A 21,614-nucleotide genomic window follows, 5' to 3' on the forward strand; every position below is an offset into this window, starting at 1 on the left:
TTGAGGAAAACTAGCAGAAGCAGCTTGCTCATGGCACATATTCCTCCAGCCCCTCGCAAAGCGCTTGGGAGCCCTCAGAAAGCCCCAGCCCCCAAGGCCACCCGAGCAAGGCTGGGGTGCACCGGGCGGGCAGCGCAGTCCTGGAGGGACCCCTCTGCACCGGCCTCGGAGGGGTCCCGTGTGCCGGAGACCCCACCGGTTTGGAGCACGGCACACGGCTCATCGGCTGCTTTGGGTGCAGGTCCCCAACGCCCCAATGGCAGCTCGGGGCAAGGATGCTGCGAGGATGCTGATGCACACGGCGCGGGAACCGCTGTCTCTTCCCCTAGAGGGGGGACGCCAAGGCGAACGGAGGAAGCCTACGTGCTTAAAGGCATTTTAAAGCATAGCTCCTACCTGCCTGCGGGCTCTCTCCAGCTCCTCCTTGCCTGCCGAGGTGCCGGGGCCGGTGGTGGCCGCCAGCAGGAGCTGCACGTCCGCCAGCAGCGCATGCGTCCTCCTCAGGTCCCGCCGGAGCTGCTTCTCCACGTCAAAGTCCCGGTGGCCGATCTGGAGAGGGGAGAGGAGCTGTCGTGAGCACCAACGGGACATGGCATCCCCTGCCCCAGGGAAACCTCAAGTTTGGACCTGCTGGTGCTGAGCTGAACTCAACCACGGATGCTGCCTGTGCAAATGAACTTCTAAAAAATACTGATTCAAGAATAGGAAAGGATTTTGGTAATGCTGAAATTGTGCAAGAAGCTGTAAGTGCCTACGTATAGAAATTACAATTTTATCAAAAAAAATATTTAAATGAAAAGAAGAAACTGAATTATGTAAACATCCAACCCAGCAGATTCCACTGAAATGCTCTGAGTGTGACACAGCTGCACTGTGCTTCCCACCCAAAAGCTGTTCCTCGGAGCGTGCTTGCCCAGCCCGCGTTCCCACCTGCAGCGTGGCTGCACAGAGGCCTCACTGTGCCGGCCCAGGACTCCCTTTCGCAGGGGAGCCGCGGCTGCCAGGGAGCCCTCAAGCACAGGGTGCAGAAATTAAAAACTCAGGGCACGTTTCTGAGGCATGAAAGGAAGGAAGACAGAAACCTCCGCAACTTACTGGGAGAAATCACAGGTCGGAAAAACAGTGCCAAGGGCATGAGGAAATCAGCCCAAAGGAAAAAAAAATGCAAACCACTGATCAAAAAAGCTTCATTAAGAATTATTTACGCATCTCTAGTGCAAAGCATCTCGAGTCTTCGTCAGCCACGGAGGCACGTAAGCAGTGCTACGGCCTTTGGTGGGGGAGGCAGCGATTTCTCATTCTGAATCTCCAGCCATGCTGGCAGAAAATAGCTGCTGTGTTATTTTGGAGGCTCATCACCTGGCAATGTGGTGTCACTACATTACGCTGAAGCCTTTTAAAGAAGGAAGGTAGGAAGCACATTTAAAAAGAAAGAATTCTATGCTACCCCCTCAAACTGAGAGCAACCATGGTTACAGGTCTAAAAGAACTAGAAAAACACCAAATAAACAGGGACGTAGTTTCACTGCTTGATTTCAAACTAATTGAAGCATGAAAACATTTTCCATTTAGTCCCATTTCCACAGCTCTTCTACTTTCAAACCTGTACTCCTATTTTCTGTTCACCGGCAAATGCCAGTCATGCGGATTTGACCTGTGGCCCATCCGAGAGCTAGCTGGCATTTGCTGGAACCTCACACTATTGGCATCTCCATTTCTGCAATTAGTTTTCTGAGTTGGTTATTTTACCTTTTTTAATGAACTGGTCTGAAACATACTGTCCACTGTAAATCAGACTGTATTTATAACACTACAGCAGAGTATCCTGCCTTCCCTATAGACTCTATGATGGACACTGCTCAGTACCTTCTGCATAGCTCAGTGCTTGCCATACCAGACGATGGGTTTTGTACCACGAATGGGAACAGCGCGTGTGCCAGCCTTTGCCTTTCCTTCCACCATTAGAGTCTGGTGCTTTTTAAGTTACAAAGCAGAGAGGCAATTTAGCAGTTGCCTTTTAGAGGGCCCCAGTGATATTTCATATATATCATAGCCATATCCAGCTGTACTCCTCCCTGTCCCCTTGCCCTTACAAAGCCCGCTCAGCCCTTGCTGAGCCGGGCAGAGAGGCTGCACGGGCAGATCCTAGGGAGCCAGGAATGCTGCGTGCCCGCTGCTGCCCGCGGCCCTGAGGACACGGCCCGGCACGGGCTCTGCACACCTCACCTGGTGGCGAGCACTCCTGCTGCAGGAGCTGGGGTGTGAGATGGCTTCCAGCCTTGCCTGCTCTGCGATATTAAGTGACGCCCAATCTGATAAATGCTGTTCAATGAAGCTGCATTCAGTCCCTTGCCTTCTACTTTAACACGGAGCAGCTGTGTGTGCTTTTCCTATTACATGCACTTCAATCACTGCCATACACACATTAGAGAGTGAAAAAGGATTTGTTCAACAAATGTGTCTGAGACAAAATTCCACAGCAAATAGCAGAATCTGATAAACTGCTTTTCTGGACAGATGGTGCTGCTCCAGTTTTAGTTCTGTTTAGTTTCACTCTCTTAGGAAAATAACATTAAAAAGCGGATGTCTCTCTGATTATCGGCTATCCAGATAACTTTTCTGTAGAAAAGTGAACAGCCCCCCCTCCAAGAGTCATTCATGAGACTGACTCCCACCTCCAATATGATGCCTGCTGTCCTGGAACACTCCTGGCACAGCAGTAATTGCTGAGGCACCTGCCATCGCTCTGACCAGCACACTGCCAGGGTGGTTTGCAAGGGGCAAGCTAACAGGGCCTTGTTTGTTCCGTGACGGCTGCATTTGTTTGAATAAGCAAGTTATCACTCTGTCCACATGCACACACACATAGTCACGCTCCTTTCTTCACAGTCAGCATTTTGAGCAGGGCACAGCCAGAGAAGCAGGTTTGCTTCTGAGAGCTCTCAGCGAGGATGAGAGTGAAGCGCACGTCTGCCTGGCCAGCAGCTTGCTAGCCTTGCCCTGGGCTGCTGCAAGCAAGCGCGCGTGGGCTCCATCCTCTTACCTGCTCACACAGGGTGCCAATGAGCCCTTCCAGATCCCGTTTCTCATGCAACACCATCTGCTTCTCCTCGTACTCTTGCTCCAACTGCATCTCCAGCTGACGGAGCTGTGTGCGGGGGACAAGCACAGATATGCTCATAGCGCAGCCACCCGCTCCACTCTGCTCCGCACCAGCCCCAGCAAGCTGGCCCCAGGCTCGCGCCCTCCCCGTGCTCCCCCTTCGCTCTCTGCTTGCAGGAGCCAGCACCAAGAGTGGAACAGCTTGCAGGGGACTGGCTTCGCTTTTAAAATGTGCAGCCTGGCACAGCCCTGGCTTCTCACTCCAGCTGGGAAAATCTCATCTCGTGTATAATGTCATGTCCCAGGTTTAGTAAAAGCATCCTGCAACTATAGGCCAGGTGTGGAGCACCCTCGCTCCAGCTCCCCACCAAGGAAACGCAGAAGATGGCAGCAACCTCGCAGGGCCAAAGGTGCGATAAAGGCAGGAGTTGTACTGCTCCTCGGAGAAAAGGGAGCCTCCGTGCTAGCCCTGAGTGCAGGAAGCCTGAATCCCCCTCTAATGCGGCCTCTATTCAAGCATCATCCATCCATCAGGGCCAAGGGAAAACATTAAGTGCTCTGCAGAAGAGAACCGGACCTGGTCTGGCACTGCAGAGCTCTGCTGCGCAGCTGTAAAAGGTCCAGCAAGTCCTGCTGAAATGTGGTGGGGAGGAAAGTGTTGACAAACCAAAAGAGCTTGTTTCACTGGCCGCGGATCCTCCTCGCAAGCAGCTGCAAGGCCTTGCCCGCAGCAGCAGACGTGCCGAGCAGACTCGGGGCTGTGAACCCGTCAGCAGCTGGCACAGCTCTCTGGAGGCCTCGCTGCCCCGAGCCAGCCGCCTCCTACACCTCTGAGAAGCTGCTCATAAACCGTGCTTAAAAGTGGAACATGAGCAGGCTGGTAAATACCGATTGCTCTCTGGAGAGCCTCTGCCATTTACTCATTTGGAAAAAAAAATACTCAGGCTGGGCAGGGTAAGGATGAACGCCACCCCGTTGGCTGACAGCAGCCTTGAAGGCACTGCACTGCCTTTAGTGATGCTGGCAATATCTTGCCCTTCTGGACAGGGCAATTAAGAAGACAGAGAGGAGCAGCCAGGGGAAATGCAGAGAGGACCTGGAGGGGAGCACTGAGCGAGGCACAGCTCGCAACAGGCCTCGAGCTCCGGCAGGAACGGACAAGCAAAGGGAAGGAGGAAAAGCACTGAACCAACTGTCGCTCTCCAGTCCTGCAAGAACAGCAGCGCTGCGGGAAGGCAGCGGGGTGGGAACCGGTGGTGTTTGCACCGGTTCACGGCCCCCAGGTAACCCAGCCTCGCGGGACGTGACTGCGAGTTCACAGGAGCAGGGGGAACAGAGATCGCCTCTTTGCCTTCCCTTTTGCCCTGCCTTCCTATAACAGCACGTGCAAAGCCCACTGGACCCACTCATTAAGCCTTAGCAATACTAATTCACTATCGACAGCCAGGCATGCCTCAGGCCTAATAGAAACTGGCTGCCACAAAGCAACAGTGCAGCCCTGAATCAAATACCTCCGGGATTTCAGGGAAATCTGAATTCACGTTTGCAAGCCACCAACCTCACAACCTTCTCAAAACCTTGTCGAAAGGGTAATTTCTGTTCGTTATCACTGAAAATGGAGCCCTGGCCATCTGGAGTCGGTGCCCTTGGCCTGACTCTGGCTCTACTCTTTGGGAATGTCATACCCGTGGTGCACTGGGCTGCAAATGGCTCTAAGTCACGATCTCAGCCACAGTCTCTCCACAGCAGCAGAGATCAACCCTTGCCTGAGAGCTTGGATTTTGCAGTGCCTGGAGCGAGGAGAGCAGTGGCCACTGGCGTCTCTGCTTGGGAGAGGAACGAGTACTCTCAAGGGAGAGTTATTTCTCTCTTCTCCTCCATCACAGACAGAGAGAGCCCAGGGAAATCCCTCTCCAGTTTACCACATTTGTTAGCGGAGTGAGCCCAGGGCTGAATGGGACTGTGGTGTCAGCCAGGAGTCGGGCTGCCTGCAGTGATTGCCACAGTCTCCGGGGTCAGCGGCAGCAGGGTGCAGGAAGCTCCAGCACCTCCTCCCTGCCTCTAACTGCCATGCCATTCCCCGATAAGCACGCACTTTTCCAGCACAATGTTTCCCTTAGGCAACTAGCAGAGCCAGGGGGCGAGAAGGGAGGTGGGGACGCCCAGGGTCACCGTCCCCAGAGTCTCCGTCCTGGCCACTATGGCCCCTGCATCCTCCCGGCTCCCATTCCCACCTCCCGCACAGCCAGGGAGCCCTGGTCCCATCCCAAGCACTGCCCTACCCGGCGCTGGCAGGACTGCCGCACGTCCTCCAGCTCTTCGTCCTTGTCCTCCAGCTCCTTCTGGTGAATCTGCTTCATCCGCTCAATCTCCAGCTCAAGCCGCTGGTGGAGCTGAAAGACCCGAAGAGGAGCACGTCGTCCGGGCGAACGCAGCACCGGGGCACCAGGGACGGGGAGGGTCTGCGCGGGGCGGGCTCGCGGCGGGGCCGAGGCGGCGCTACCTGCTCCAGGTGATCCACGGTGGCCGTCTGCCGCGCCAGCTCCTTCTGCTGCTCGGCAGCGCTGGCCTCCAGGTCCCAGAGCTGCTTCCTCAGGGCGGGCACGGCGCGGGTGTCGTGGGCGCTGGGCGCGCTGAGCTCCTCCACGCGGCTGGTCAGCTGGGTCACCCGCTGCGCCAGCCCGCGGGCTTCCGCCTCCTTCTGCTGCTCGGGGAAGGGCCGGGCGTGAGCCAGCACCCCGAACCGAGGAGGGGGCAAGCTGCCCACCTGCTGGTCATCCTTCGCCCTTGCTTCCCCTCTCAGCACTGCTCGCTCGCTCCTGACCTCTCCTTTCGCACCCCACGGCGTGTCCCCCCGTTGCGTCCCCACAGCTCCCACTGCCTGGCATTACCTTACCGCCACCTTCCTTCCTCCAGCCCCAGCCCTCAGCATGCCTGGCCCCTCTCCCCTTGCCCTTGCTCCTCCAACACCAGTGCAATACAGTCCCCATCTCCACATCGAGCACTAGAGAGCATGCACCAGGCCAACGAGCGATGCATTCGTGATTTCAAATCTAGAGGTCTATTATCATTTACCGATGTAGACGCTGGCCCCCAGATCCCCTGAGCCATGCACTGAGGGTGCAGGGCTGCAGTTTCTTGCAGGTGAGGTTATGGGCAGAGGCACCAACAAGACCACAAGGGACCTCAGGGAAAATCAGGGAGTGCCTGAGAAGCTAAATCATGGGACTGGGTCTCTACTTGTAAAATGTGGAAGTGTTTCCTTCTAGCAGAGGATACTGCTGTTTAAATACACCAGGCACATCCCAGAACCGCACTAAAAGAAATCAGAAACAAGTTGCCTGGTTTGTAACTGATTGCCCCTGATCTAATTGCAAAGATAATGGCTTTGTCCTGATTGCTGCTCTGGAAACTGGATAACATGCAGTAAAATGGGACATTTTCCTCTTACCTCTAAGCTCTGCTGAAGTTTGGCCATCTCCCACCTGATGCTTGTGTTTTCCTGTGACACTTTTTCACGGAGGCTCTTCTCAAAAGCAGACTCCCCCAGGGCCTGGGCCAACTGCAAGTCAAACCTGCGCGGAGAAAGGACACTTCACCCTCCTGCCAAGCATGGGAGGAGGCTGCTCCAAGGCAGGGAAAGGGGGCTGGGCACAGGGACAGCCTGCTTCTCCCATCACAGGGCTTTCCAGGTGCTTTTGAGATGACAAAAAAAACCCTATTGCCTGCAAAGTGCTGCAGTCCTTTGGCGAATCACTAATTACTCGGTCTGATAGCAATGTCCAAAGAGCAAAAAACTACTGTGAGTGGCCATTACTTGCCTGAAGTCCCTTTAAACGTGCTGGGGCACAGCTGTTGAAGTACATAAAAATAACAGACCCTCCAGGAGTTTGGCACCAAATGAAAAGTCGGAGCCTGCTGCTGAGCTGGCCCCCGAGGAGGAAAGGGGCTCACTCCTCCGCGCTCGAGCACCTCCTCTTGCTTGAACAACCTCCCGCCACGCAAGGGCTCGCGCTCGCCCGTCCTGCACCAGGGCACGTGCAGGTGTGTGCCAGCATGTGTCTGCCCGGCCCTGCTGCAGCGACTGCTCTTCTGCAGCAGCCCCTTCTGAGCGCAGGTCCCAGCCTTACTTCTTCTGCTTCTTCTCCAGCTCGTGGCTGCGGCTCTGCTGGCTCTCCGTGAGCATCTGTGTGTCCTCCAGGTCGCAGGCCAGCCGCTTGCACTTCCTCTTCATCTGCTGCGCTGCCTTCTTGGCAGCATCGTAAGCAGCCTGCACCTCGCCGAGCTGCGGGAAGACGGGGCCGTGAGCGGCGGAGGGATTGCCGCTGCAGCACACGCGCTCAGCGGGATCTGCAGCAAGTTGGGGGCACCGAGAAGCGCAGCGCTCTCGCAAGCCAGGGTGCGGAGTCATTAAGGGCTGACTTTAAATAAGCAAAATCGTTAATGAAGCCTGTAATTCCAAACTAACTATCTGAAAGCAAATGGGCTGTTTTGCATTACCCAAGCTCCTAAGAATAGGCTGCTTTTTTATCACTTGTTAATGTACCATGAGCAATACTGCTTCCTTTATTTTATTCTTAGGGGAAGTGACCTGACTTGGAGGCCCTGCTCGGGGCAGCAGGTTGGCTTCCTCGTTCCTGGCCGCACGGTGCTGGGCCTGACACGTTCCACGTCACCTGCTCCTCGGGCAGCAGCTACTCAGCACTGCTCTCTCCGCTCACCTTCTGCTCCAGCTCCGTCCTCGAGCCCCGCTCGGCCTCCAGCCGCTCCTCCAGCTGGGCCAGCCGCTTCCGCAGAAACCCGATCTCCGTCTGCGCGCACTCGAATCGCACTTGCCACTCGTCCTCTGTGAACGCAGGGGCCCGGCGAGGCGGGCGCGTGGCTCAGGGGCGCGCAGCCCGAGCGGCTGCTCCGAGGCACAACCACCCGCTCATCCCCACCACCCACCAGCCCCATCCCGTCCCATCCCCTCCCACGGTGCTCCCTGCCACAGGCAGTGCTGGAGGAGCAAAACCTTCCTCCCCCACCACCTTAGCAGCCTTCTCATCACATTGGAGCGCAAAACGCCCTTCAAACACCCTGGGCATGCCCTCACCTCCTCCGGAGCCGCTTAGCTTCATCTCACGCAACTCAACTAGCTGCTGGGCTTCTTCCAGCTGCTTTTCCACTGACTCCAGCTTCTTCTGCACTTGGTCGTGTTTGCTCTGGGAAAAAAAAAACAAGAAGGAAGGGGGGCAGCTGCCCCGGCTCCTCGGGACGCCGGAGCTCGCGGAGGGCGCGCGGCATCGCCTCCGCACGGCCCTGCGCTGCCCTACCTGCAGCTCCTGCAGCTGGCGCGCGGCCCGCAGCCTCTCGGCCCGCTCCCCGTCCAGGGCCTGGCAGGCGGCGTCGCCCCTGTAGCGCTCGTCGGCGAGCTCCGTCGTCAGGTCGATGATCTGTGGGAGCCGCCGCGGGTGAGGATGGGCTTCACCCCCGGCGGGATCTGCCTGTTCCAGAGCCCCGGGGAGCTGCTGCGTCCCCGCGGGGCTGCTGCAGCTTTGCAGCGGCCCTGGGGCAGCCGGGCGCTGCTCGGAGGCGCCCCGTGGGCACGTCCGCCCCAGAGGGCTCCCCGGACCCACGCCTGCCGCCGTGCGCGGCGTGCAGACACAGCGAGGCACCCTGCGCATGGCTGGTTAGCTGGCCTCTTCGGAAAGCCTGCCAGCCTCAAAATAAGCTCTCATCTTTGGTCGTTTTTTAACAGAATAAGGAAGAGGTGAAACTCATTGTCAGATTCGAGTATTTTGCTAAAGCTGGAAGCTTCGGCATCAAAGCGACGAGGGAGCTCCCTGCTGCAGGGGCAGGACCCCAGCAGGGCTGCAGCACGCACAGGCTTTTGCTTGACATGCATTTAAAGATTAAACGTTTTTGAAAGCTTGCAGGAGTTGTCCTGCTTTCTGATGCACAGTCAGCATGTCAGCACATGCAACGGGGTGTACCACACTTCACTGGACTTGCAGCGGTGCCCTTGGACCCTGGTACAGTCCTGATCTCTGCTGTTCTGCTAAATTAAAACCTAAGATGGACTTCACTAACCCCAGTGATACATAAGGCCTCCCAAGTTTCCTCTCCAATGAGCACGACAGTGCTCATGTGGAGCTGCCGTCCAACCCTCAATATGAGAACTGGCAAAAATCCGGGTGAAGATTTCCCTGATTTTCCAAAGGACAGGATTCTCCCCACAGGTCTGCTTTCCCCTCTGGAGCCACGTCACCGTGGCCGCCCGGAGCACGATGCCTGCCAGGGTGTCCCCGGGCACCACGAGCTGCAGTGCACCCGCTAGCGCCGCGCAGCCCACAACTCGCGCCAGCCACGTGCTACCTGCAGCATGCTGCAGTCAGGGCTGATGAGATTTCTGCACTCTTCTGCCTGATGAGCATTAAATTTCATTTGAAACAAAAAGCACATAAATGAAGAAGTAAAGTATTAATCTGGAAAATTAACTGCACTTTTTGCAAACCAGACATGATCCCTTTAATCTGTCTGAGCTGGTCCATCCCTCTAAGGGGCTGCGGAGGCCACCGGGCCAGCGTCTCTGAACCAGCCCCTGACACCTACAAAGCCCCCAGGAGATCAGTACAAAAGAGGGAAGTGCACAGACTTAAAATGGTCTTTCTCCTCCATCTAACAGCGTTATAGTGGCTTTCTAAAGCACTTCACGCTTTGCAGGAAGGCTACGCAGGCCCTTCCAGAGGTCCAAAAAAGCGTAACTCAGGTGAGTAAACTCAACAGGCTTTTCCTTCCCACGGGCGCAGGCACCCTTCTAGGTCTTTTGTAAAGCACTAGCCTTGGTAGCCCCAAGCTCAGGGCTACAATCTCTTCCCAAACGAAAGGCGGGGAGATGATGGATATCATTAACCAGAGCCACAGTGTTGATCTGGAGCTCCCCGTCCAGGACCAGAGAACCCAGCAAGCCTAACACGAGCTAACGCTGAGACGTCCAGGCACTACTGCTCGTGCATCTGGGGACGGCCCCAAGCACGCGCACAGTGGCCCCAAGATGTGCGTGGCCCCGCATGAGCCTCTGAGCACTCCTTTCTGACGAGCAATTAGGCAGCAGAGCCAGCTGCCTCCCGGAGAGGAACCCAACACGGCTGCCACTTGGCTCTAGCTGCTCACATGGGTCACACGTTCAGCCCAGGGAGAGGCACAGTATTCTTCCTACGTACTTTCTCCTCATTATTAGCATTCGTGCCATTAAACTAAGCCACTTCTGGTGTCTGCAGAGGTCGCCAAGATTGCAATCTGGAGAGTGTAATGAGAATATGATACATTTGTATATAATTTCCTATTCTCATTAGAGTCTTTGTCAGGAGAATGGATTACATTTGCACTGCCATTCTTCAGCACTCTAATATGCCGCGTCCGTGGCGATCCAGGGCAGAGTAAGACAACAGCACTTCCTCCCCATGCCTCCTCACTGCGTCCTGAGAGCACGAGCCAGGACGCAGCAGCAGCCCTGCCTGGGGACGTGGCTGGGAGCACGGGGCTGAGACCAGGGAGAGCCAAGGAGACATGGTTGGGAGCACGGGGCAAGGACCAGGGATGGCCGAGTGGACACAGCCAGGAGCAGGGGGCCAGGCGCAGGGATGGCCGAGGGGACCACGGCTGGAGGATGACGGCAGATGCATGGAGCGTCAAAGCCATAGGGGATTCATGGGTACGACAGATGAAGTTATCTCTGGAGACACCAATCCACTTGCCCGGGTCTGCTGCTCTGGCAAGCCTGGACCCACACCAGGTGCCCCACAGGGATGCTGGCCTGAACGCGTGGGTCAGGCCTTGCAGCCTGGCTGCGTCCTGCAGAATCAACCTCAAGCTGCACCGATTTTGCCAGCAGCTCGCACTCCTGCAGCTCCCTCCTTCCCAACCCTTTGCTAATCACTGCCTCCTCCAAGCACAATCACACGTTACAGCAGGCGCGAGATCTCTCATCTGGCACTGGCTGCAGGACCTTGACATAAAAGGTCTTAGAAAGAAACAACTGCTGAGCAACTTAAACAGCAGCAAGCAGCAAACAATGATTGCTCCCCAAGAAACAGCCCTCTCGGCTCAGATCTCCAGGCAGAGAGCAGTAAAGAGCTGCCGGCTTCCCACACAGAGACAAAGCGGCACATTTCATGCCTGTGACCTGAAAAAATTAATCACTGGGTAACGTTCTTGGGTAATTAAAAAGAAAAAAACAGCTCTTCAAGGAGCGTTGACACACGTCCAAATGCTAACATGCCGACGGCTCCCGAGCCTCGCTGGTCTGACACCAGTCGAGGCTGAGGAAGCACCAGCAGAATCCCAGCACGGGAAAACCCAGCCTGCAGCATTTGCGCTAAACAGGCTGCAAGGCGGCGACATAGGTGCAAACAGTCCTTCTTGAGCCCATCAGGTGACAGGGAGTTAGTCCCATTCGACTCCTGGCATTGCTGTCCATAATTATCATGTTGTGGCTCAATTTCTAACATGACCCTAGAGGTGCACACAGAGGCATTTCTCAGGCTTTACCTTGCTTTCCAGCTTTTCTGTGTTCTGCCTGAGCTCACTGCATGACTGCTCTGATTTTTCCAGCTTTCTTCTTAGTGCTGCCAGCTCCTCCTAGGTAAAATTTCAAGAAAAAGAAAAAAAGAGATTTTGAGAGCTCAAATATCCCCAGTTTATTTATGAATACATTGTTTTCTGTTAAAAATAAGTGGGAGAGACATAACTGCCTTATTAAGAAAATTTACCAGGCAAATTTGAAGGCTGCTTACTGCAGATTGCTAGGACTTTAACTCCTGACATGAATTTCGTTGGAGGGACTGTCAGCTTTGGTTATGTACAGAGCACATTTTATGAGAAAGAAGCAAACCTCAAAAGCTTGGGATGAGCATCCAAATGTCTGAATTTTGCTCATCAAGTGTGCCTTGCAAACCTGGCAGGCTATCAGAGAGCAGTTGCAAAGGCACATGGATTTGTGTGATTCTCTTTCAGGCAGCCTCACTATAACTGCAAAAAGAGCTTCTCATTGCAGTGTTGTCCTGCTTTGATGTCCAACAGTGAGCAAAAGCAGAATGTGCAGAAATGTGATAAATTATAGAGGTCATTGGGTGCTGAGGCCAAGACAAATCTTGAGAGGGAAACACACACTTGGACAGCTTTTATTTTGTCTGAACCAACCTAAAAACATCTTGTTAAGACTTCACTAAGGCAAAAGGAGGAGCAGGAAAGCTAGAGAGGACGGACTAGGAATTTAGCACAGGTCACACACTGTGAGAAAGGCTGAAAGGTGACTCTCCTAAATCGGCAAATACCCATTAAATAGTCTCCTATCACCGATTTCAGCTCTGATGGAAGCAAAAGCAATTCTGGTGATATTACAGAGTAGAGTCCCTTGTGTCAAGGATGGATTTGGCTTGCTTATCTCCTCCTTTGTCCCAAAGACTGATGTGGGAGGCCAGCTAGCACGGGGTGGTGTCTGGAGCCCAAGGGACTGGGCACAGCCCTGGAGAGTCAGGAGGGCACTGGGACAGCTACATCCCTGGAACAGGATTAGGACTGTGGGACATTTGCAGACCTGCAACCACCCATCTAAGGAAGGAGGAAAGTTGTTTCTTCCTCCACAGCTATATGACATTACTCAGGGCAAAAAATGCAGTGCTAGGAACATAAAGCCTTCTGGATAGCCACCGTAACCTGTCTCCCGTGGCAGGAGGTACCTCCAATTTGACTAGTCCACTAAGCAGAGCTCCTAAAGCATCCCATCCCATCCTACCCCACTCTCTCTTCCCCCATCCCATCCCTTTACTTGGTGCATACTTCTTTGGCACGGAGTCGATCTTCTGCGACGTTGATGCTGAGCAAGGGCCGCACACGGCTCATCAGCTGCCACCAGGGCCAATGCCTCACGGCCTGGAAGATCACCAGGTTCTTCTGGATGCACCGAATGGCAAGGCGTTGAATCTGCAAGGAGACAGAGCTGGCAGTGCCACCCACCCAGCTACAACCTGGGCCCACCGCAGGGAAGGGCAAAGCTGGCCGCAGGTGGGGAAGGGACATGCTGGAGGCAGCAGTGAGCAGATGGAGAGCTTGGCCACATCACAGCAGCATTGACCCTCCTGCCGCGGCCCAATCCTGTGCTGTGGTGGGCACAGAATACTCGTGATCACAGGGATGGGTACCTTCAACCTCTTGAATTTCTGCCGGCTGAGGAAGCCCTTGCAAGCTGCCTGCAGGAGGATCATTTTCTGGGATATCACCTTGTTGCGCTGCTTCTCCAGTCTGGAGATGACTCCTGGCTTCAGGAAAACCTAGCAGCAAGAAGAGGCAGTTACTCACCCCTAGAATGGGGTCTGTCGCCAGCATCTGTGCAGCCAAGAAATGAAACCTGCCCACCACCAACGATCCACATTGCGGGCCAGCAAAAGGCAGCCTCCCCTAGCTCTGCCGGAGACCCAAGGTCCCTGGACGGGCTCTGTCTGCATCTCGCTGAGCCCCCTGCCCAGCTGCATCTCCCTCCTGCCCCCTCTGCCTCCAGCCCTCTCGAATACCCTGAGCCACTGCTACGGGGCCAAACGCGGCTCTGCAGAGGCACCAGCTGCCCTGTCCCCCTCGGTTTCATGAGGGCTTCAGTGCTAAATACCCTCCCCAGACACTTCACTGTGCACATATGGCCCTTCTTTTTTGACAAAAACATCAACCATCTACATGAAGTTGCAAGTCCTTGAAACTTTTTCCATGGGTCACTGCATATTTCCTACCCTCTGCAAAGACAATGTTGGTACTCTGCTGGAAAAGGTATTTCCAGCAGCATACATACACACGTGGCAGATAACAGCAACAGAAAACAGACACTAGTTTAAAATGGGAAAAACAAAATTAACCACATCATTTTCTTCCTCTGAACTTGCCACAGAGAGGTCATAAACAATACAGATTTGCTAATGCCATTGAATTTAGACCACTATTGATCTTTCAGAATAAAAGATGTCTCTCAACTGCTGCCTGCTGAAGCTCTTAGGATGTGGACCAATCGCTTCCAAATATTGTGTACCATTTGCATAATTCAGTTTTAATAAAAAAATAAATTACATTTTTGAACCCCATGGCATACTTAAAGAGCTGCATTTTAAAGATGGCAAATTGAATCAAAGCACAATTCCAAGGAAACTCACTTTCTTGAGATAATGCTATGATTGCTTCACCACCTATTCGATTGTCTCATTAATGTCTGTATTAACTTCACAAGCCAGTGAGTTTTAGAAGCTAGCACAAAATCAATGCTCAAAGTGATGGCAAAACTAACTCCTATATAACAAGATGTGACTGGAGCTGCTATCACACTATTGATTAAGTACAAGAATTTCATAGAAGAGATAATTGCAATTTGCAGTACGCAGGATAAAAGAAAGTTATGTTGCTTCACAGAACTGCTCCACGAATTCTTTCTTTATAGACTCCAAGAGCTAAAAGCAAGCATGCATACAGAACTAATTTTTCTTTGAGATTATCAGCTTTAAGTTCATATTTTGTTGATGTGACAACTATTGCATCTGCAGCTGTCTAGTTCAGCAGCCCTTCAACCCCAATTCCTCAAAGACCAGGAGCTTCCTAAGCCCCATCCATTTCAGTGGGAAATTAAAGGTAATGAGGTACCAGAACACCAGTAGGAGCTGGATTTCAGTGATTAGGTACGTAGTTTACCTAGGGCAACGCTTTCAAATTGGAATTGGGAACCTTCCTCCTCAGTTTTCCCTGAGGCTTTAGTTCATCAGCCAGCCAGGCGCTTTGGGAAGCGCTGCAGCAGGAAGCAGGAGACCCTGCTTTTCCTCATTTTGGGAAGCTCAGGATAACCGGCAGTGCCTGGCTGCGAATGGTTGTGCTCGTGCACATTGGTACCAGCGGAGAAGCACCCATTTTAGCCACCGTACCTGGCTGCGTCCTACTGCGATGCTTTTCTTCTCTAGATCGAGCACCTGGAAGAGCTCTTCTATCGCCTGTGGAGAAGGAGCAGGTCAAGGCGTTGCACAGCCCCTCCACTAGCGCACGGGGGACAAAGGCGGTGTGCACGCACCAGAGCCAGGGCAGCGCCTGAGGACACGCAGGGACGGGGACTTGCTGGTGCACATGGGGACCAAGCCAGGGTGCAGCCCGCTTGACACCCGCAGGCAGAGCCACCCCCAGGTGCAGCACTGCCAGCAGCTTGCTCCGCCGGCCGCAGCGGGCCAACGTCCCATCCTAGCGACTGAGAAGGTCCCGCCGGGCCTGGCACCACCATGCACCAAAGCACGCAAGCAGTAAAGCCCACCGCTCTTCGGGGCCGGCAGCGATTCTGCACACCTGCACCCTCGCTCCCTCCTCCCCTGCAAGAGGATGCCCTGCCCTCGGTCTCCCTTAAACATTTCATGTTACTTTTAGAATCGAAGCAGGCAGAAAAATAACTGTTAGATCCCGGAGAAAAAACACAGTGTGATCTCGCAGCAGACAGATTTCAGTGCGTCAGCCGCACCGTGTGTTTGCTTGTGAGACACGTCGAGCAGGTTCATCAGCAATTCTCCCTGGGCATGGCACGCAGAAGGAGCCCCCGCGCCTCCCGAGCCCGTGTGTGCTTCCCTCTCCCCCGCCAGCCCTCGCCGCGCTGCGCAGCCGGCAGAAAACGCACAGAACGCGATACCAGTCAAACAGCACAGATTAGATTTAGGAAATATCAAAAGAAACTTTTTTCTAAGTTTCTATTTAATTTGGGAGTGTGAACAACTATATCATCGCTATAGAAAATATAGATGAACGAAAAATATCCTCCAGTGCTTTCAGCTCAAACTCCGCTGACTTGATTTCCAACTGCAATAACTGCAGCTCCATCTGTGGGTGCTTAGTGATTCTTAAAAAAGCAGGTCCCAGATCTGCTCAGGGTCCCGCACCTGAACAAATCTTTCATTAAACTTAGCTCTTGTTCAGGTTTCCAATGAAACCTCAGTCCACACGCATTTCTTCAGTCTGGGATTTATTACAGAAATATCATTGAGAACCCTTAAAAGATATTGGGAGATCCCATGAGACATGCTGGTAAACAATATATTAACCTGGCAGCTACTATTTTTTTTGAAAAATGTGTTACGGTGACAAGCACATTCAACCACTTCATACGTTCCCAAGATAGTTGTTTCCTAAATGTGGAAAGAAAGGACACAATTGGGTTTCCAGCAGGCTGCTGTAGATGATTTCCCCAAATCAAAGATTTTTAGAGCACAGAATGAAAATAAATGGCTGCTTGTGTGCGTGCCTTACCCGCAGGCCAGGGCCCGGCGCACGGAGGAGCCTCCGAACCGGCTTCTCAGCAGCGAGCGCCAGTCGGAAAGGGCTGTCAGCCAGGCCGGCTTCGGAGGGGACGGGGAAGGGGATGCGCAGGCGCGGAGGAGCTCCCCTCACCCATCCCCGCTGCCTCCGGTCCGGAGGGACCCGCGCGCCGGCCCCGGCGGGTCTCACTGCGCTCCGGCGCCAGCAGCCCCAGGGCGCCAAAAGCCCCCGTTCTTGGAGAGAGGGGCGGGAAGGAAAGCCGTGCTTTCAACCAAACCCCGTCCGAGGAAGCAGCCCGCTCGGGCCCACCCGGGCCCACCCGAGCCCTCCTGCAGGGCGCCAACGCGACTTATTCCCGAGGCTTAGGAGCAGCTTGAACTCAGCTACCGCGAGCTTTGGACCAGCACGTGACAGCGGCAGAAGCAGCAGCCAGAAACCCCCTGCATTTCCTCAAGGCAACGAGCACTGTCTGGACAAAGAGAGGATCTGAAAACCCTGGAGCTGCACAAACCGTAACAAAAATCCCCCACCAACGCCGCCCTCGGCACAAAGTCCCCGGGCTGCCTCGCGCGCCCCCGCAGTTACTCTGCAACAGAACCGCCCGAACGCCCGCGCACCGCCGCGAAGCCAGGGAGCTCCGAAGAGCAGAGCCTCGGACAACCCGGCTCGGGTGGGAAGGGGGCGCGCCACGGCGCGCGCGCCTCCTCCCCGGCGCTGCCCGCGGACACGCGCCCCGGGCGCCCGCGCGCCCCGGGCACCCGCGCGCCCCGGGCGCCCGCGCTCTGCCTCCAGCCCGGCGGGCACAAGGGAAAAGGCAAAGGCTTCGCCGGTACCACGGAGGAACCTCTGAGCAGTGGCTAGGAGGGACCTGTCAGACGTATCGCAGGCTCCCGTAACGCCCTTCTGCTAACAAAATCGCATGACAACAAGCTCCAGGGAGGATGGGATTTTTCAAATCTCCTGCTTACACGCTGCTGACGAGGCACCCTCTGCCTTCTTACAGCCTTTAATAACAATATTGACCTTTCCCAACTGTCAAACTTGTCCTATTAAATCCTGACGTCTTAACTGAATTTGCACGCGTTCGCTGGCAGTTTGCACAACAGCGCACGCGTTCATGTTTAATTCATCTCCTCTCGGCGCTTCCCACCCCGAACACTTATCAGCTTCTGCAGAGGTCCTTACAGGGACAGGGGCAGGCCTCCCCGGTTTTCACTGCACATTTATTATGAAACAAACAAAACTGGTAAGTAAATAAAATCTTCGCCTTCATTCCTGAGCTCCATCAACTTGCCGGCTTCGCGCGAGGCGAGGAGCTACGTCAGGCTGCTGCTTCCATAGGCCCCGCTGGCTCCCTGGGGATCCCGCCCCCGCCGGCACGCGCCCTCCTAGACCACCTCCCCTCCGCTTCGTTCCAGCCCTAACCCTGGAAAGCCCTGCCCCATCCCGAGCAGCCCTCAACTCCCTAAGGATCGTGGGATCGGCCAGGGGTCCAGAGGGAAACGGAAGGAAACACCAAAGCCGGTGTTTAAATTATCCCCATCCTCTTTTGCAAACACTGCTTGGCCTGTCCACGGCCATCTGCTTCTGGGGGGAGCCCCAAAGCCCAGCCACGGGGAAGAACCCCGACTCCAGGAGCGGAAGCACTGGGGCAGTCGGTGCCAGCTGCGCCCTGCCGGGGCAAGGGAAGGGCATGGCCACGCTGGGCCAAAGGAAAGCGCGTGTCCCCCTCCCCACGCGCCTCCGCTGCACAGCACGCGTAACCCTGGCCCGCCCCACCAGCCCTGCAGGGCTGGCGGCCAGAGCACCAGGGCGCCGCGCATCAGCCCGCTCTGAGCAAGCAGGAATTTCAGAGCAGTTTGCTCTTGAGTATTAAAAAGAAGTAATAGCAGGCTTCATTTCCAGGCTGATTTCTCAAAGTCCTCTCCACGGTGCAGTAACACTGCAGCCCACGCTAGGAACGTTTACTGCATTTGCAAAAACACAGTCCTAAGGGGGACTAAAAGCAGAGCTTTGCTACTATTCCAGGAACAGCCTAGCGGCTTGCTAGAGGACACGGGTCACTCTGCTTTCAGTCCCACACGGGAAGGAGGAGGGCGAGCAAGATGTAAAGCTCCCCTGCAACCCAGAGCCTCCCTCAGCTGAGCGCTGGGGCTTGTCGAGTCCACCTTGTCCGTAACTCCAGCAGAATATCTGGAGGAAGGTGCGTGAAAGCGGCACCAACCGAGTCACTCTTCTCCCAGCAGTTAATCCCCCGCTTTAGATGAGATCGACAGGGAGGGAATGAGGACACTTTATACATTGGCAATGAATTAAAAGGCTGTACTGCATGAACTCGGAGGGGAAATCAGAGCTACATCACGGTTCCTACGTGGCTGTGCCCACTGCTTCTCAAAGGGAGCGAGGCCCATCGCCAGCCCATCTAAGATCTGAAGCTCCTGTGCATTAATCCTGAGCGCTGACAGTACAGTGCCTGAACGGACGGGCTGACTCTGCAGCTTCCTGCACCTAACCGTCATCTCTCGGTAGCCCTGTCGCTTCTGGCAAGCCAGCCTGAGCCTCGCCGAATGCACATTTTCTCCTTCACTCCTAGTTCCTGAAGACAGTCATGCACTTAAGAACCCCTGGGACCTGCACTCCCAGTGCTGCTACCACGGCTTTGCAGGACGGCACCCTCACCCACAGCTGCCCAGATGTGCACTCCCCCATCCCCCCCACCCAGGGCAGCCCTGCAGCCCACATGGAGCATCTCCCATGGCTGCCAGGAGACACGGGCTCCGCTGGCTCAGAGACCCACAGGCAGGGGCTCTACAGCCCCATTAGTCACGTAAGGAAAGTTATCAATGCTTTTGCTTTGTATTTGTCACCAAATGAATAGATAAGGCTGAGAAGCGGGAAGCTGTTGGCAACCAGCAGTGCAGGGAGATGCTGGCCCAGGCCAGCGGTTTAGAGAGAGACGATGGCCAGTGTCATGCATGCGTGGGTTACAGTGGCTGCCAGAGCAGGGACTGTCTACCACGAGGGAGCTCCAGTAATTGCTCCCAATTGCACAGACAGTCTTGACCATATTAGCCAGGGCACAAAAAACTCAGCCGCTGGCGGAGCCCCAGAGGGGCTCTTAGCTCACAGCACGCAGTCTCCAGGCCAGCACCGCGCTGCTGCGGCCGTGTTTGCCCCTGCCCTGGACGCACCTTGCTCTCATCCGGCACCTCGTAGGCGGATGTGTATTTCTTCATCACCTCCGGAGCCAGCACCTGGAAGCGGCGCCGGAACTGTATCAGGGGCAGGCGATCCGCATAACCTGGAGATGAGGAGGAGGACAGGCACGTTTCAGAGGCGCCGCGTGCCCGGGAGCACGGCCTTTGCACGGCAATACTGGGAAGTCGTGCGCTCAGTGGGGAACACGGGTGCTACCCCTTATGGGGACAGGACTCCCGCAAAGAGTGCAAGCAGAGAGCAGCTGGAGAAGCACCGGGCACGGAGGTGCTCAGGAAGGCGGGACAGTGCCCTGTGCCCTGCTTTGGGGAGGAGAGGCTGGGGCCTCCTGCACGAGGCCGCCCTCCTCCCGCACGGCCCGGGAGCCCCGCGACTGCAGGTCAATGCCGGGTCCTGCCTGCCTGTGTGTGGCACATCCACCCCCACTCAGAGTGGCCAACCAGGATGGAAGAGGCCAAGCTCAGGGCGCACCGACGTAGCTGTCCCTGGAGCTTGGCTGGCCATGGCGGGAGAGGAGCTGAGAGCCCCTACAAACCCACAACAGCAAAAATGTGCCAGGGCTTCGGTGCAGGTGGGACTGCTGAGAGGCAAACGGTGAGCGAGTACAGGAACAGCGGAGCCACCGGCAGGACCAGGCCACCCGCGCGCAGACCCGTGCCCACGAGCCCTCCCGCCCCAGCGCGCGGGAGGCTCACCAGTGCGGTAGAGGCGCACGGCGTCCAGCAGCTGGGCACCCGCCAGCTGGGCTCGCAGGGTCGGGATGTCCAGCTGCAGGTCGTCCCCAGGCGCCACGGAGGGCTGAGATCCCGCACCGTCCGTACCGTCTGCCCCTGGCCGTGGAACCAGGCAGTGAATGAAGTGCAGCTGGGATCTTTTGAGCAGGTTTGTGAGCGCATCCTGCCAGATAACCAGAGATCAGCAAGGGCATTGGGGTTGAAGGCAGCAGGGAATGGGGTAGCACATGGGGTCGGAGGGGCCAGCACTCCTGTTTTAATGGGCATGTAAAGGAATTATTCTCAGAGCACTAGAAATTCATCTGCCTAATTACAACAGGGGTTTCTGCCCCAGATGTGGGGGCTGAGAGGCAAGTCACAAATGCTGAGCTGTACCTTTTCTCCAGACGTCCTAGGCTTTCCATTGACAGGTCAAAGGGTTAGGGAAAGCTAAAAGATGCGCTTATTCTTGCAATGTTTCAAGGTTTCGGGTAGGGATTTGCCCATGAGCTCTGCCAGGGAGATCCAGAATCACAACGAGGCCTGGCAGAGAAGTCTAGAGACTAAGGCTTGTATCTTCAAGAGAACTGAGGCACCTAACTACTACTAAGATCAATAGGAGTCTGGCACATAACTAGCATGGTAGGCTAGTCTCCTGAGTACTTTAAAGGATTAAACACCAGCTCAGCCAGGTGCACATCTAATCTGTTCTATGGTCTGTTTTCCTGAAACACTCTCCTGCAGGACAGAGGTTTCCAAGAGGCTCTTGGCTCTGGCAGCAGCCAGAGCAGTGTCCCAGGGCCGTGGCACCCGCAGCAGGTAGAGCTGCACCAGCAGCCACAGCCTGGTGCCTGCTGGCACGGGAGATGTGTGCCCCAGGTGCCCCGGAGCTGGGGCTGCCGCTGCCCCTGTGCTGAACGAGCAGCGCTGCAAAGTGCTGACGCGCACCCTGACACCCAGCGCGGCACCCGTGTCCCTGCGCCCACACTCACTGTCTGGAGTTTGAGCTGAGCACACACGGATTTCCTCTTCACGGCAGCAAAGCTGTTGGTGAAGGTCTTCCTCACATAGCCAATTCGTTGCAAGACTGGCTGGGAATATCCCTCCAGACCTGCCACAGAGCGGCAAATCAGGGGCATTTTGGACCGAGGCAGGAACAGTTCCTTCAGAGCGTTTCTGTCGAGAGTGAAGCAGTGAGACAAGGATGACAGAGCTGCAGAGATGCTGGCCTACAAGGCAAGGGAAACCCTCTTTGCAACGGGTTTAACGATCCCCTGGAAGGGG

General features: G+C 55.4%; 1 protein-coding gene across 1 annotated transcript in view; it reads right to left on the minus strand.

The window, feature by feature from the left end:
• The window catches only part of MYO18B (myosin XVIIIB), an 81,164-nt gene that overhangs the window by 27,447 nt on the left and 32,103 nt on the right, over window positions 1–21,614 (minus strand). The window contains exons 16-31 of the mRNA XM_062589747.1: window positions 21,323–21,506; window positions 20,313–20,514; window positions 19,593–19,702; window positions 15,036–15,101; window positions 13,287–13,415; window positions 12,925–13,068; window positions 11,635–11,724; window positions 8,418–8,537; window positions 8,198–8,306; window positions 7,824–7,948; window positions 7,233–7,387; window positions 6,554–6,677; window positions 5,606–5,806; window positions 5,385–5,495; window positions 3,044–3,148; window positions 397–549 (exon numbers count right to left, since the gene is read on the minus strand). Coding sequence (XP_062445731.1) covers window positions 397–549; window positions 3,044–3,148; window positions 5,385–5,495; window positions 5,606–5,806; window positions 6,554–6,677; window positions 7,233–7,387; window positions 7,824–7,948; window positions 8,198–8,306; window positions 8,418–8,537; window positions 11,635–11,724; window positions 12,925–13,068; window positions 13,287–13,415; window positions 15,036–15,101; window positions 19,593–19,702; window positions 20,313–20,514; window positions 21,323–21,506 — 2,128 coding nt within the window. The remainder of the gene's footprint in view (window positions 1–396; window positions 550–3,043; window positions 3,149–5,384; window positions 5,496–5,605; window positions 5,807–6,553; window positions 6,678–7,232; window positions 7,388–7,823; window positions 7,949–8,197; window positions 8,307–8,417; window positions 8,538–11,634; window positions 11,725–12,924; window positions 13,069–13,286; window positions 13,416–15,035; window positions 15,102–19,592; window positions 19,703–20,312; window positions 20,515–21,322; window positions 21,507–21,614) is intronic.

Source organism: Rhea pennata, chromosome 17 (genome assembly GCF_028389875.1).
Source record: "Rhea pennata isolate bPtePen1 chromosome 17, bPtePen1.pri, whole genome shotgun sequence".
Classification (NCBI taxonomy): Eukaryota; Metazoa; Chordata; class Aves; order Rheiformes; family Rheidae; genus Rhea; species Rhea pennata.